The sequence below is a fragment of the Thermochaetoides thermophila genome (assembly GCF_000221225.1).
Source record: "Thermochaetoides thermophila DSM 1495 unplaced genomic scaffold scf7180000011820, whole genome shotgun sequence".
In the NCBI taxonomy this organism is placed as follows: domain Eukaryota; kingdom Fungi; phylum Ascomycota; class Sordariomycetes; order Sordariales; family Chaetomiaceae; genus Thermochaetoides; species Thermochaetoides thermophila.
Genome location: NW_006383036.1, coordinates 68,518 through 82,301, shown reverse-complemented (window position 1 = coordinate 82,301; position 13,784 = coordinate 68,518). Strand labels below are relative to the sequence as shown.

Sequence of the window (13,784 nt, the reverse complement as noted above, 5' to 3'; positions counted from 1 at the left end):
CCTGAGGGACTGGGGTTCTCACACAGTAGTGTATGGGATTCACCGCGGTGACCAGTTGTTGATTGACAACTATTTTTATTGCTGATTGAGAAATTCCTCGTAACGGGCAGCTAGCTAGGTTCTATATACACGAGGGTCTCTTCCAGTATTACTCCTGCCATCATGAGTATCTATGGTGATACTTGAGTATCGAACCGTGATAATTTGGTCTTGGCGGTGATAATAACTTGATCTGTCCTTTTGGCTTCTCCCGTCCTGCTTTTCTTGGAAGGGCCTCCCTCATTCCATTGGCCGTGACACAACCTCCTAAGATGGTTCGAAGGTAGTGACCAGGTTGCAGAACCTGAGGGATTGGGGTCCTCAAACATTTGTGCGTGTGATTTACTGCGGTTACCAGTTGTTGGTTGACAACTATTTCTATTGCTGATTGGAGAGTCCTCATTATATTCTGAGAATAGGTAGTTTTATGCGCATTTATAGCCGCAGGTCGTTGGCATGCCTGTCTTGCTGTCCAGATTGTCGTCAACCATGCCCAGGGTCATCGTCTAGGGTCGAGGAGGTCGATCACCTACGTTTCTTGGTGACAACTTTTCCCTGCCTATGATTAGTCCACCCTTTTACCTACCCCATTCAGAGCCTCTTCATTGGTTTCCTCGCCACTACTGCGGCGCAGCTGCTGGCCTGCACATGAGCCGTAACAGTACACTTATTGGTTGTAGCACTTATCACGGGTCAGATACCTCTATTACCATCATTATCGCTATCGTTATTGCTACTGCCATTGTTGTGGTCGGTCATATTATCATATCGTTTGTGGTTGTGGATGTTATATGGTGACCATAGCCAAAACTTCTGGCTTTGCATTTTGGATGTTTCCCGAGTCTATATTTGCAGGCTCTTCTATTAGAAGGCACCTTATCAGCTGTCTTACCTAGCTCACAACACTGTGTATCAGTGCCAGCTTTACCCCCAGAGTATCGCCCTACCGGTTACCTACGGAGAACCCAAATATTTTGCCAGTCAAGGGCTTCCTAAAGACAGTGTAATCCTAGGCAACCGTTTACCAAAGAAACGGTGTGTACCGTTGTCCTACAGTTTGCAGCGTCACCAAACGGTTATCTAGACAACAATTAATCGCCTACTTAGTTTCTCATTAACGAAACTTTAGAGGGTTTGGGCTCTGGTCAGGAGAGATAAACCTTGCAAAGATATTAGTTAGTTGCTCGATTGTATCTGCAGAATATAAAATAGCCTAGTATCATAGCCGAGAAGGTGCCTGCTTGCAAGCCTCAAGACTGAACTAATAACTCTTTTTCCATCTAAACTTCAAGCCGAGCCATGAAATAACATGGAACCATACACAGAAGAATAAATATAAGTACAATATGTAAAACCCCACGTTTTCATAACTCCAAGCCTGAGATCAGGTAATGCTTTTTTGCAACCTTTGAGTTCGCGCCTACTGAGAAGGCGCTTACCACTTGATGATTTTCTGGGGAAAGAACTCATCAATAAGCTCCAGATAGTATGGCTATGTTGCTTGTCAGTAATTTGTCGCCGTTCGTCGCCCTTCGATCTTAGGGGCTCCATCTTACCTTGAGCTCTTCGACGTTCTTAACATCATCAGTCTTGCTATACAGGTCATAAGGGTTAAAGGCACGGACTGCTCTCAAAAGCTCCTCGTCTCCTTCAGCCATAAACTCACGGTACGCGCCTTCCCTATGCCACGGATAGAACGAGTGGAAGCGAATCATGGCCAGTGCCTCACGTGGTAAGGTACTCTGGTCCTTCACCACGAGGTAGAGATACTCATCATGGCCCCAGCTCATGATCAGCTTGTCGAGGCCACACCCTGGCTCGTAGATGCCGTACTTTGTGCTGTAGACAGGGTGCTGCGAGTCCGGATTGGCTTTAAACAGCTCGGGGTAGATGCACCGCTCGTCGAACCGACAGCCAACGGGAAACGTGTCACCCACCACATCCCACTGGCCCTCAGAGCAGCCATCCAAGAAAAGCATCAATTTGCCCAAATCATGAATCAAGCCTGTAAGCTGCATCCAACGCGGTTTGCCATCTCGGCGGATGGCCTCGGCAGTCTGTAAGGCGTGCTGAATCTGCGTCATCTCCGTGTCTGGGTCGCTGTTGTCGGTCAGAGCGTTGAGCATTTCGATGGCTTCCCAAACGCTCATCTCTGGCCTCTTTCTTGATGGCGAATAGAAGCGCTCACGGGCGTTCAGGTTGTGGGCCAACGTCTGCTTCGCATGTTGTTCAGCGTAAAAGTTTTTGACTCTCTCGCAGGCTTCGTTGTACCGGCGGAATGTTGACTTGTCCTTTCCGGCATCGAATCGAGACTCGGCGTCATAATCAATCTCTTCATTCTTAGCAGAGATTCCCTTAAGGATGTTGACAGTGTCGACAGCGTCCGAGATGGCCTCAAGAGCCAGTCCGTCCCGGCACACTGGCATAGCGTCCACAGAAGCTGACGACATGGAGACTGAGCGCGGAAACTGGATATGGTCCGGGCTCCTCTTTGGGCTGAACGAGCTTGGATAATGTCTGATCGATTGATGTCAAAGACTACGTGCAAGGAAACCCGATAGAGTGTGAGGAGTGAAAGTACTCGGTCTCACAGGGTGCTTTCCTAGACTTTCCTTGTCTCTGAAAGGACCAGGAAGCGGCTCAAGACGAGAAACAGATTGGGGAAGCCGTTTATATACACAGAGACCTGTGTCTCCAACCTCACACGGCACGCACTGGACTTGTCATCTCTTGCATCTTTTGCACGGACGTTGAGAAATCCGTCCCAGCGATGTCGGGAAGACATCAGGCCATCGCCCACGGACACCGCCAGGAAGAAGGTGGTAAGAGATACGACACGTCAGGACAGCCGACGGCGTTGGCAATTACTACATGTCGCTGGCATTGACACTGATTCGCGTTACACCGGGGAGGAACTGGTGGATGTGATGATGTTCTGGATGTGTCGTTATACCCACCTAAGTAACCCGAGATGCGATCCGGCATCTTGGGTCCTGAGACGTCAGGGGCCATCAGCCTGGGGCAATGGACGGGTGCCATTTCCGACGAATCCCACGTGGCCACCGGGGCGCGGCATGGCTGCCTGCTGCGTACGAATAGTGTTAAACACGAGCCGGCGAGGCGATAGTGTCAAGGGTTTCGGGCTACATCCGGCGAAAATTCCTCATCTTGGACTCGACAATGCTAGGTGTGGCGAAGGCTGATCGAGCCCGGGCTTTGCTCAAACGGTGGTCTGCCCTCGTCCATTCAAAATTGGGCAAGATTTCCCCGACGCAGTCTAGGCTGTACATCGACCAATGGGGTGTCATGGCGAAGACAGTTTCCTAATCTGCGGGCCGCCAGGCAAGACCTACCGAGTCACTAACCGCCAAAGGCGCTTCGTCACCCGTGACGGTTTCGCTCAGGCGCAGGCGGCAACCATCTGATCACCGGTTTCGGCGGTAACGTTTACTACAAAGGCATTAACTACAAAGGATGGTTTAAACGCAGAGGTATCGTGTCTGTCAACAAGTGCTCAGCTGACCTGAAGCTTTTTACATGCGGTTATGGGCCCAAACCGGACCCGTGCCAACCCGAACTTACCACGGTAACAGTAAAGGAGCCAGATAAGCTGGGATTCAGTGCCATCGCTACGATGTCTCAGCTAATTTACACTATCGTCAACATGGGACAACTTGGAGAAGGTCTTGAATCCCAGGGTTCGGATATCCAGCGCAATCAATGAGCTCATAAGTGCCACACGGGTATTGCTGGCTTAGCTATAGTCCTAATGAAAGCCGTTTTTGCAGCTTTGGGCTGGAATCGGGGTATAAAAGAGTCGAGGACTGGATCCTGTCTACTAGCAGACGGCCCGGCTAAAGTCCTACATGCGATATGGACTAAGTACCAGTTATTGCTTGCGTAAAAGCTATGTATTACTCGACGTTTGCTCTAAATCACTCCCACTCTGTCTGCATAACTTCCTACTCATGTCCCTTTAATTCCTCCCTGCCATTGCTCAACGTCCATACTCCGCATAAATTGCACAATATCGACACCAATGAATAGCAGTATACAAGGACAGACTATTGTTCAACGAAGTTTGAAAGAAAGACATTACCGGACACCACAGCCGGCTAAGTCAAACGCAGATCTAGAGCCAAGTTTTGAGGAGGTGACCGCCCCCAACGTTGGAAGAGCTCTTGGATCACGCCCCTCGTGGGTCGTGCGTGATCTCGCTGAGTTATCCCGAGTAAATCGATCATGGCATCCTGGTATTGACGTTCGTGGAAGTAGTCGCCGACTAGCACACATGTTGGTTATCGTACTGTTTCCCCGAGCCAGCAACTTAGGTCCCCGGGGGTATGGAACTTACAGGCTTCAATAGCCATGCAGGCCGTGAACATGCCAGGCGGTGTCCATTGATTGCTCAGCCCGATGCCGCACACCTCTCGTAGCGTGTTCCTTATGAGTTTCTGCATGGACACAAAACGTGAGGTTAGTGCCTGGGTCATGAGACAATACGCAAGGTCGTGATATGCCTTAATTTCATCTCTCTCATTTGGTGTGAGGTGCGTTTCGGATCGCAGTCTGTGGTCCAGCAAGAACAGTTTTGCGAGAAGATGATGTTGGACGCCGATGACTGCGACGACGCCGTCCGGCATCAAATGTTAGCACATACTCCGAGGCCCACAATTTTGGTCATCCAAGTTGGGTTGGAATTACTTGCCTTGGCAACTCCGATGATATAGTATCTCCGGAAACGGCACAGAATCCGTGTCCTGCTTGTAAACGGGATCGAACGAATTCGGCCGACGGTTACCCCAGTCCTTGTTCAAGCGCATTAGACGCTCCAGATCAGCTTGCCCTTCCTCACGGGTTCGGCCTGGGCCGTAACAAAAATTGAGCACATCTGCACAGTGAACAACAGCACGATTGGCCCAGCTGCAGTCGTCTGTCCCCTCGAGCGATCGATCAACTAGACTGTTGACAAGGTTTATGGCCACTTGCTGCTTCTTCCGAACAGCGACATAGATGTTTTGTCGCAGCCCAACCCAGAATGAGGCGGCAGCAACAGTGCCGGGCTGGGGAGAGAGACTGTGGACGAAGTTGGACATGCCCTTGAGGTGACCTGTGTCATTATCACCCACCGGGAGGTCAACAGGCGCTGCAACATTCCTGTGCATTAGTTTTTCATGCTTCTGAATCTGTGAACTTAAAGGACCGAGAAACCCCAACGGAACATTTCATCGACTCCGATCTTAGTGTTGAGGGGTTGAGTGCGCCTTCCGACATACCGTTAAGATTTATTTCTTCGACTACCTGAAGGATGATTGCGGCGGCAAACAGGTTTTCAGTCGACTCGGAGCCAACCTGTTGCCGAAGGTCGCGTAGACAGGCAGCATTGTAGTTATCCGCGAGCATGGCGTACTGCTGGTTCTTCTGAATCTGCCCAAGATGGCGCGCCGACAGAGCAAATATGGCATTCAATAGGATAGGGGAGGCTCTTGCTCGTTGCGGTACCTCGGTCTCGAAAGTTCCTGCGTCCGGATCCCTCTGTTAGCTAACATTCCAGGCATTACATGCCACTCACCAAATCTGAAGTGAAGAGAAACCGGTAGCAGGAAAAGGGGATTCAGGCATACTCTTTGGATCGCAGAGGTCAAGCTGAGGGAGACGAAAGGTCAGTTAGATTGGCAGTGTTCAAACACACACCACACGGTCCAACAACGGGATGGTCGGGTACGGTACCCAACTGGCCAGTTTGTCCACGAAGTGGCGGAAGAGGAAGACATCTCTCTCGTGGGTGAGCGGCCAGGTAGGGGTAGAAGGCACAGGGGGGATTGCAGGTGGTAGAGGACGATCACAGGGCGATTGTTGAGGGCGAAGAGTGATTGCCTGGGTTTCATGGTTCGGTGGCAGTCGCTGATTATTTGCATGATTGGAAGGGGAAGACTTTGGGGATTCCCAGGGTTCCAGATCCTCCAGATCACTGTCTGGACTTGAAGAGGCTTCTTGAGCTGCTGTTTTGGTCTCGTCGATAAAGATCACTTTAGTTGTGGGTTAGTCCCGAATTCAGAGAAGTACTAAACACCAGGTTGATAACCAGTCGTTCAAGGAGTGAAAGGCATGTAAGTTCAGTTGATATGAGAAAGGGCACACAAACATCTCCTTGGCGTCTTCACCCATTTTTGCTTGGGTGTGAACTTGAACTTGCCTGTAGCACCAAGGCCAATAACGGTCAGTTAAAGTTTGAATTGTGCAGGGGGCGGCGATCAGAGCAAGATGTCGGCCGAAGGACAAGTAAAAACGGAGATATTGCATAAGAGGCAAGAGAGAGGAAAGGGGGACGAACGTTCAGTGGTCACACGAATCTTGAGGCCGGGAGGCCGGCACTCACGGCCAGCGTTGAGACATCTGCCACAGGTAGGTGTTACTCTGTCGCCTTTTCGCACAGTATTTCCGTCAGCATCAGAACATGGATCATTTTCCCGAAACCATGGCACCGCATTGGACCAAACCCAGCCAAAGCGGGGTCCGAAGAGTCCGAGGAAAGTGCAGAAGGAGGAAAGACGGACATCTGAGGTGCTGCTCGCGGCAACTAACGCTATATTTTGCAGATTTTCCGTGTCAGTAGGAAATCCCTTCACAAGGCCAGACAAAACGATTGTAACAGAGCCAACCGGTCCTGGCCCAAACCCATCTTTGGGTCCCAAAGCCAACAGCCCTCTGCACATCCGACTCGCGTGATGAACAGCTTGAAGTTGGACGTGAGGGAGTATGGACGTTGGCCATGATCACGGAACAAGGACCGTAGACGTATTGAGGGCTTACGGGCCGGGCAACTAAAAGGACATACGGGCTTGGAGTACGACTTACCAGCCAAACTTCGCCCTGACTGGGCCGAGACCCGGAGCGTTTGGCCCCAAGGCCGGGCCGGAGGTGGCTGAAGCGGAGGATGGCATTGGCAGCTGGCTGTATCGACAGCTGCACTCTCACCCAAACGGATTCAACATGCTCGGCGAGTGCAGTAAGGCAGCATCCGGGTAGGTAATTCTACTCCGAAAAGAAAAAGGGCGTTGCAGAGCGGTGCGGCGGGGGAGCGAGGAGCATGTCTTTCCGCCTTCAAGGCCTGGGCGTTGGGGCGCTGGGGCAGGCCGGGGCAGCACACGGCCAGGCTGGAGTGGCAGCTGACTCTCTCCCACACGTTCCCGCCGCCTGATCTGCACACCAGCCATGCCAGCCATGCCCGACATGTCCGGCCAGGCCACGTCCAGCTCGTGACAACAGACACCTGGAGCTGCTTGTTGTCCCTGCCGTCCAATCGCCGAGCAGACCGAGAGGGAAGAATGCGGTGCTGCATGGCTGCTCGGTCAGACTTGTTCCCCAAGCCAGCTTTTGCAAGATTAAGTCCAACTTCAGACATCCTGCACGCATGTCCCGCTCTTTGCCCTACCCGAGTCTGCGGGACCGGCAAGGGCCTTGTTGGGATATTCTTGTCTATTATTGCCTCGGAAAGGCGTCGATGACGGAAAGAAATAGAGTGAAGGGCTACGACAACAATAAATGACGACCTGAACTCGCACAATAGACAAAAGGTCTTAGACTGTGTCAACAAACATGATGGCGCCTCTTCTGAGGTTCTTCTGACTGGTGTCCGGTTTAGCCTCTCTGCTTACAAATAGTTCAATCCACAGGTGAGACACGATGCAGATTGCAGTGGTAGTGATGGTTGATAGTACTTAATGGTGAGCTCTGGCTTATCAGCCCGCCAGTAACGAGCGTCGACCAACAACAGAGTCATCTGCCGAGCCATAATGATGCCGCTGACCTTGCTGTCCAGTCGCCAGTTTGCCGAACCGTTGAGTTGTCCTGTTGATGTTGACGTTTCATGCTTCCATGCGTCCAGCTTGGCCCAGAGCATGTGGGGCATCATGGAATGTGTGCGGCGCTTCGGGTTGCATGTCGTCCACCGATCCCCTTCTCATCGGCATTGCCCAAATCCATAGCCAAATCCAAAATGCCCCCACTTTGTCCCGCTTACCCCCACAAGCCAGCGGGTGGCTCTAGCTTCAGGAGAGTTGAGACACGCCGTCCAGGCCCCTCGGTCTTTTCTTGCCAGAGGTTTGTGAATTGTGAGGTGAGATTCAAGTATTCGGCAAAAAGCTGTCGCCGTAATCAATGCAAAGTATACAGGAGAGTACTCCGCCCAGCCGAATTGTCGCCAGTGCCGACTTGCCGTGGTTGCAGTATCAGCGACTTCAACAACGTAAAATTGCCTGCACACAACCTTGACGGCTCAGGACTCTTGCTTGCACTTTCACTTAACACAGCTGTGTAATTGACCTTCCTTTTCTGAGACCCAGTTGATTCACTTGTATCAGAACTCCCGCCGCAGCATTCGATCGAAACAATGGAGGCCAACCCCGGATCTGCCCTCCCGTTACACGGCTGCAGCCCTGCATGGGGCAGATCACAGACAAGCCGTCGAGAAACGCCGTGACAAAGTTCATCACCAACCTCTGAGTTCTGAGTTCTGACTAGCAAGCAGGAGCATCCTTCCATGCCGGCTTATCTTCTGTACCCCACTGTCACTCCACATCTTTCATCCACCTGCTGCCCGTCATTGGGTGTTGTCTGGATATTCTGGATCTTCGAGAGTCATTCTTTTTGCCGGAGTCCGCCGTGGCGGTATTTGGATCCGGGAATGGGAATCACCCTTTAAGCTTATACCCCCCGACTGATACTGATGAGGACTGGTTTGAACTTAGAGCCTCCCCGGAGCACATGGTGGTAGGGATTCGGCCGGATGTGGCAAGCGCAGAAACGATCTGGATTTCGTTTCTAAGTTTTGGAGCTGGGTTTAGGATCTGAGTTGTTGTAAAGTCTGATTCGCCTGCAGCAGCGACCAAGCGAGCACCGCTTCAATGGCGTCCGATGAAAAGGCTGCCGCCGATGGCGTCCCTCGTGTCCTCTTGATTGACTGCGAGAAGGAGGAATGTGATGAGCAGCAGGACCATGACCGCATCAAGGCCACTGCCCGCATCATCCAAGGCGCTAAGACGGCAACGGAGAAGGAACACAAGATGACTCTACTTCAGGGAATACGTCTGTACCCAAAGGCTATCGCCTGGAGCGTCCTGATCTCGACTTGCATTGTCATGGAAGGCTACGACGTCTGTCTGATCAACAACTTCTGTAGGTGCTCCGCCTTGGCCCGAGCTACCAACTGAGGAAGCGGCTGAATAACTGATTAATTCTGCGATGCCATCGAAAAGATGCCTTCCCCCAGTTCAACCGAAAATACGGGGAGCAGCTCCCAAACTCTGATGACTGGGAAGTTCCCGCTCGATGGCAAGCTGGGCTCAGTAATGTGTGTACTTTCAATATCTGGTTTCTGGCTTTGTTGGCGTCTTTGCACGCCTTTGACGTCGCAGGCTTGCGGCTGGAGCACCGCGAGAGATGAGATGAACTCCACACGTAAGAGGAACATGCTGACCGTGGAATCACAATCCAGGGCGCCAACGTTGGCGAACTAATTGGCCTGCTAATAAACGGTTGGGTCTCAGAGCGCTTCGGGTATCGATGGACGGTTATAGCATGCTTGATGCTCATCAATGCCTGGACTGCCCTTTTCTTCACTGCTAAAAATATTCAGACCTTGCTGGCTGCTGAAATTCTCTGCGGTATTGTAAGACTTGGATCCCTGTCTTCCTCGAAATCGTTCGCTGGCAATGTCGCATTAGGGGAGACGTTTTTGTGCTGACACTGGAATCCAGCCCTGGGGCGTGTTTCAAACCCTTACTGTCACCTACGCTTCCGAGGTGTGCCCCGTTGCCATGCGCGGCTACCTGACAACCTATGTCAACTTTTGCTGGGGTCTCGGTCAGCTCATTGGCATCGGTGTTATTATGTCCATGCTAGACAAACACAACGAGTGGGCTTATCGCATTCCATACGCCCTGCAATGGATGTGGCCCCTTCCTCTTGCCATCGGCATCTTCTTTGCACCGGAGTCTCCATGGTGGCTTGTTCGGAAGGGGAAACTGACCCAGGCGAGGACCGCGCTACTCCGCCTGACCAGCTTAAGCCGCGAGGCCAATTTTGACCCAGACGAGACGCTGGATATGATGGTCCATACTACAGCCCTAGAAGAGAAGACGACGAGTGGCGCGAGCTATTGGGATTGCTTCAAGGGCAATGATTTGAGACGGACAGAGGTAAGTGATTCCAGCTTTCGCTCTGTCTCTCCCGTCTATTGCAGACAATGGGACGTGTTTTACTGACTGAACCTCCCTGGTGAAGATCGTTTGTATGGTCTGGGCCATCCAGAACCTGAGCGGCAATTCTTTCTCCAACTACTCAACATACTTTCTCAAGCAGGCTGGTCTTAGCGAAAACAGCGCCTATGGGTTTGCTCTGGGCCAGTATGGTATGAACATGGTCGGCGTATTTGGGGCTTGGTTCATGATGAGCCGCGGTATCGGTCGCCGATCTCTCTATCTCTACGGGTTATGTGGTCTTTGCACCATGCTGTTCATTCTTGGGTTTTTGGGACTTGTTCCCGAGACACACCGGAGAGAAGGCTCCATTGCCACCGGAAGCATCATGCTATGTTGGGCATTGGTGTATCAACTGACTGTGGGCACTGTCTGTTACTCGCTCGTAAGCGAGATCTCGACGCGCCGTTTGCAGATCAAGACAGTCGCTCTCGGACGTGTGCTCTAGTAAGTTTCCAGATGGCCTAGCATCGAGCCTTGTTGCAACCGAATACTTAAGCTTCCAGTTGCTTACAACACATTCTAGCATCATTGTTGGTATAATTTGCAGCGTTTTGACCCCGTACATGCTAAACCCAGGAGCATGGGGCTGGAGTAACTTCACCGGCTTCTTTTGGGTTAGTCCTCTTCAACATCTTCTTGAGAGTCATCAATCAAGCACCAAAGCACTGACCACAGATGTGTACAGGGTGGCATCTGCTTCCTCTGCATCATCTACACATACTTCCGAGTCCCTGAGCCATCTGGACGATCCTTTGCCGAGATGGATGTCCTATTTCAGCGGGGCGTCAGCGCACGCAAGTTCGCTACCACGAAAGTTGATGTGTTCGAGGAAGATGTTGACAGGAACCTCATCGAGATTTACCGCGAACACTCCAAGATGAAGACACAGGAACAGCTGAGCTAGCCTACAATACCCATTTCGGTGATGCCTCCATAAGACGGGATCCAAGCATGCTAATAGTCCTTTTGTATGTTAAGTTTACAATCGAGTTGGGAGAAGTGACCACCAAAACGCCCATGGTAGATTTCATCCGTTACCACAGGTATAATAATACTAGTGCTGAGTACCATGCTCTATATAGTTTACCTTACAGTCTGTATGCACGCCCGTCGACGTGTTTGTTGAACTCAGTTTGTCTTGCTCTTGTAATACCCTTAAATTCCCAAATTGATATCTGACGGCTACGTGCTTCGGTAACCATGTAATTACCGTAGAGCTGAACAATGTCGGTGGAAGCTTCCATGGAGCTCTTAGAGCCGCGGGCGGGTCTCAAGGCGCCTCCGTCAGATGCCGGTCATGCCCCACATCTCCTTGTCACCTCTCCAAGGTCACCCCACCTGACTCTGCTTCTCAAGGAAGCTGTCCATGCACTCGCTCCTCATCGCATTCCCGTCCATTCCATCCAAGAACCCCTCCTCAACCCCTCTCTACATAACCACAATTTCCAACGGCGCATCACCGTCGATATCTTTGCCTGACAAGCTAAGACCCCAATCGCATAGCAAACTGCTGAGGGAGCAAAGAGACAATGACAAGCGCAACGAATCCCGCCCCGCTGCACACCCCTCCAGGTCCAAATGCCCCGCGGCCGAAAGGTGCGTCAAGTTCTCAACATTCCCTGGATCCACGGAACCAGAGTTTGTTGGCTAACTGTAGGATTCCCCAACACCAGGAATTCTTAAGAACAAGAATCGAGATGCTCCCCCTGTATCGCCGACTGGCAATATTGACACGGCGCATCTGACGCCTAAGGACACCAAGGAACTGACCATCGCAAACACTCAATATAATGCAGGACGTCGGCGTTCTTCATCAGGTGCTGGAGCGCGACTGGGCTTCCGCCGGCAAGGCTCCCTTCCACCCAAAGAGTCCCGAGAGAACGGCGGCGAGGAGCAGGGCCAGCGGCTAAAGTGGGATGAGGCGAACCTCTACTTGACGGAGCAAGAGCGGACCAGCACCATGAAGATTAACGAGCCCAAAACCCCATATGCCAGGCATTATGACCCCGCCGAAGACCCGTCCGACGAAGATGAGCCGCTGGAATCAGAGCACGCCGATGGCGAGGGTTCAACAGCACAATCATCACGACGGCGCCCGGGAGCTGACGACGAGATTCCCGGGCTGTCTTTGGGCGAACCCGAAGAGGAAGTTCCCGAACATGAGTTTGCGCCTCGGCCGCGCGCGGTTCATGTGAATAGCAACGAGAGCGGGCACGATGCAGACGAGAAAGAATATGAGGTCGGGCTGAGTGCTGAGGAGCGCGAGAAGCACCGCCGGTTTGAGGAGATGCGCAAGAAGCACTACGAGATGAAGAATGTCGCGGCGCTGCTTGGCCACCCTGAGAAGCTGGAAGTGGATGATGACGAGGAAGAGGACGACGACGAGGACCGCAACGCCGCGCCACCCGTTCCTCCATTGCCGAGACCGGTTAACGGTTCATCGTAGGGAGACAAAAGTGCCAAGTTTACGATGGAAAATATTGCCTGGATGTGGAAATTTCGACCGCTGGCTAAGTCGGCGCAACTCATAGCTGTTTTTCTGGGCCACTTTTTTTAACCCCCTTTTTTTTTAGTTTCCATGGTTAACTGCGGTGTGGAGAATGAAGATATATCCTAGCGTTTCACAAAGCTGTTTTTATTCAGCTGATTTTATTCGACTGCCACTCGCCCTTCCCTCCAACTCGAAAAGCTTAATCATACTGCGTTGAGGATTTGTGACTTGAGTCGACTCCAGACATGGTCATCCATTGATGGGTTTGCATAGATTTCACCTCAAATGAGCATGGTTTGATATGGCGACGTATCGCTGAGGACTTCGACTTGTCTAGAGCGGTCCCATTGATGGAGACTTTCTGGGGATAGGAGCGGACCAAAGGATATGATGCTTAAGGTCTACAACAACCCCTTACGAGCCAGCTCGACTTTCCTCGCTGCCTCGTTAACCTTGAAACCACCTTTGGAGACACATATCCTCTGGCCTTCGGCAAGCTCAAACTTGTCCTGATGGGATGGCCAAGGACAGGGGCAATGATGTGGAAAATGAACACATGCTATTGGCAATATCAGCTTTTGTTAACCCTTTGTATGTATATCAAACTTGTGCTGGGAGAAGCATACCAAGTGTGTCGGGACAAAGGTACTTATCACAATGTGCTCGAGAGTACTGCGCGCGATAGACCGAGGAGTCGCTGGGGACGTTTTGAGGTTGTTGGCGATGCTGTTGGCTGCCGCCAAACATGTGGTCGAAGAAGTTAAACTGAGCAGTGACTGAACTTGCAAGTGCAAAAAATACCAGGGTGAGTAATTGCATCTTGAACCGTCACTGCCGTGGAGTCGTGGCGCGAGGAAGATCTACTCCTGACCCTCGAGACTTGCTCAGAGCTAGTCGGTTGTCGATAGGATATCGATTGTAAACAATCCGAAGAATGCTGTGTGACAGCCGCTAAACCAAGTACGGCTGATTCAATAGATGGCACGGTACAA

The 13,784-nt window shown here is 51.6% G+C and overlaps 3 protein-coding genes and 1 pseudogene across 4 annotated transcripts; 2 read left to right on the top strand and 2 right to left on the bottom strand.

Moving 5' to 3' along the window:
• Positions 1-1,153: 1,153 nt before the first annotated feature.
• Positions 1,154-2,489, bottom strand: CTHT_0050540 (inositol oxygenase-like protein; the record flags this gene model as incomplete). Its single annotated transcript, XM_006695337.1, has 3 exons — positions 1,154-1,199; positions 1,479-1,531; positions 1,596-2,489. 3 exons carry the CDS (start codon positions 2,487-2,489, stop codon positions 1,154-1,156), a joined length of 993 nt encoding a protein of 330 aa, XP_006695400.1.
• A 1,665-nt stretch (positions 2,490-4,154) lies between these two features.
• CTHT_0050530 lies at positions 4,155-6,983 on the bottom strand (annotated as a pseudogene; the record flags this gene model as incomplete). Its single annotated transcript has 9 exons — positions 4,155-4,321; positions 4,394-4,493; positions 4,788-5,185; positions 5,316-5,558; positions 5,664-5,685; positions 5,734-6,068; positions 6,185-6,235; positions 6,374-6,435; positions 6,898-6,983. Coding segments are annotated over 9 exons (1,464 nt in total).
• Positions 6,984-8,945: 1,962 nt separating this feature from the next.
• CTHT_0050520 (uncharacterized protein) lies at positions 8,946-11,205 on the top strand (the record flags this gene model as incomplete). Its single annotated transcript, XM_006695336.1, has 7 exons — positions 8,946-9,216; positions 9,297-9,391; positions 9,536-9,709; positions 9,798-10,238; positions 10,324-10,745; positions 10,825-10,915; positions 10,987-11,205. 7 exons carry the CDS (start codon positions 8,946-8,948, stop codon positions 11,203-11,205), a joined length of 1,713 nt encoding a protein of 570 aa, XP_006695399.1.
• Positions 11,206-11,830: 625 nt separating this feature from the next.
• CTHT_0050510 (uncharacterized protein) lies at positions 11,831-12,747 on the top strand (the record flags this gene model as incomplete). The annotated part of the gene is made up of 2 exons (XM_006695335.1): positions 11,831-11,897; positions 11,975-12,747. 2 exons carry the CDS (start codon positions 11,831-11,833, stop codon positions 12,745-12,747), a joined length of 840 nt encoding a protein of 279 aa, XP_006695398.1.
• Between the last annotated feature and the right edge of the window lie 1,037 nt (positions 12,748-13,784).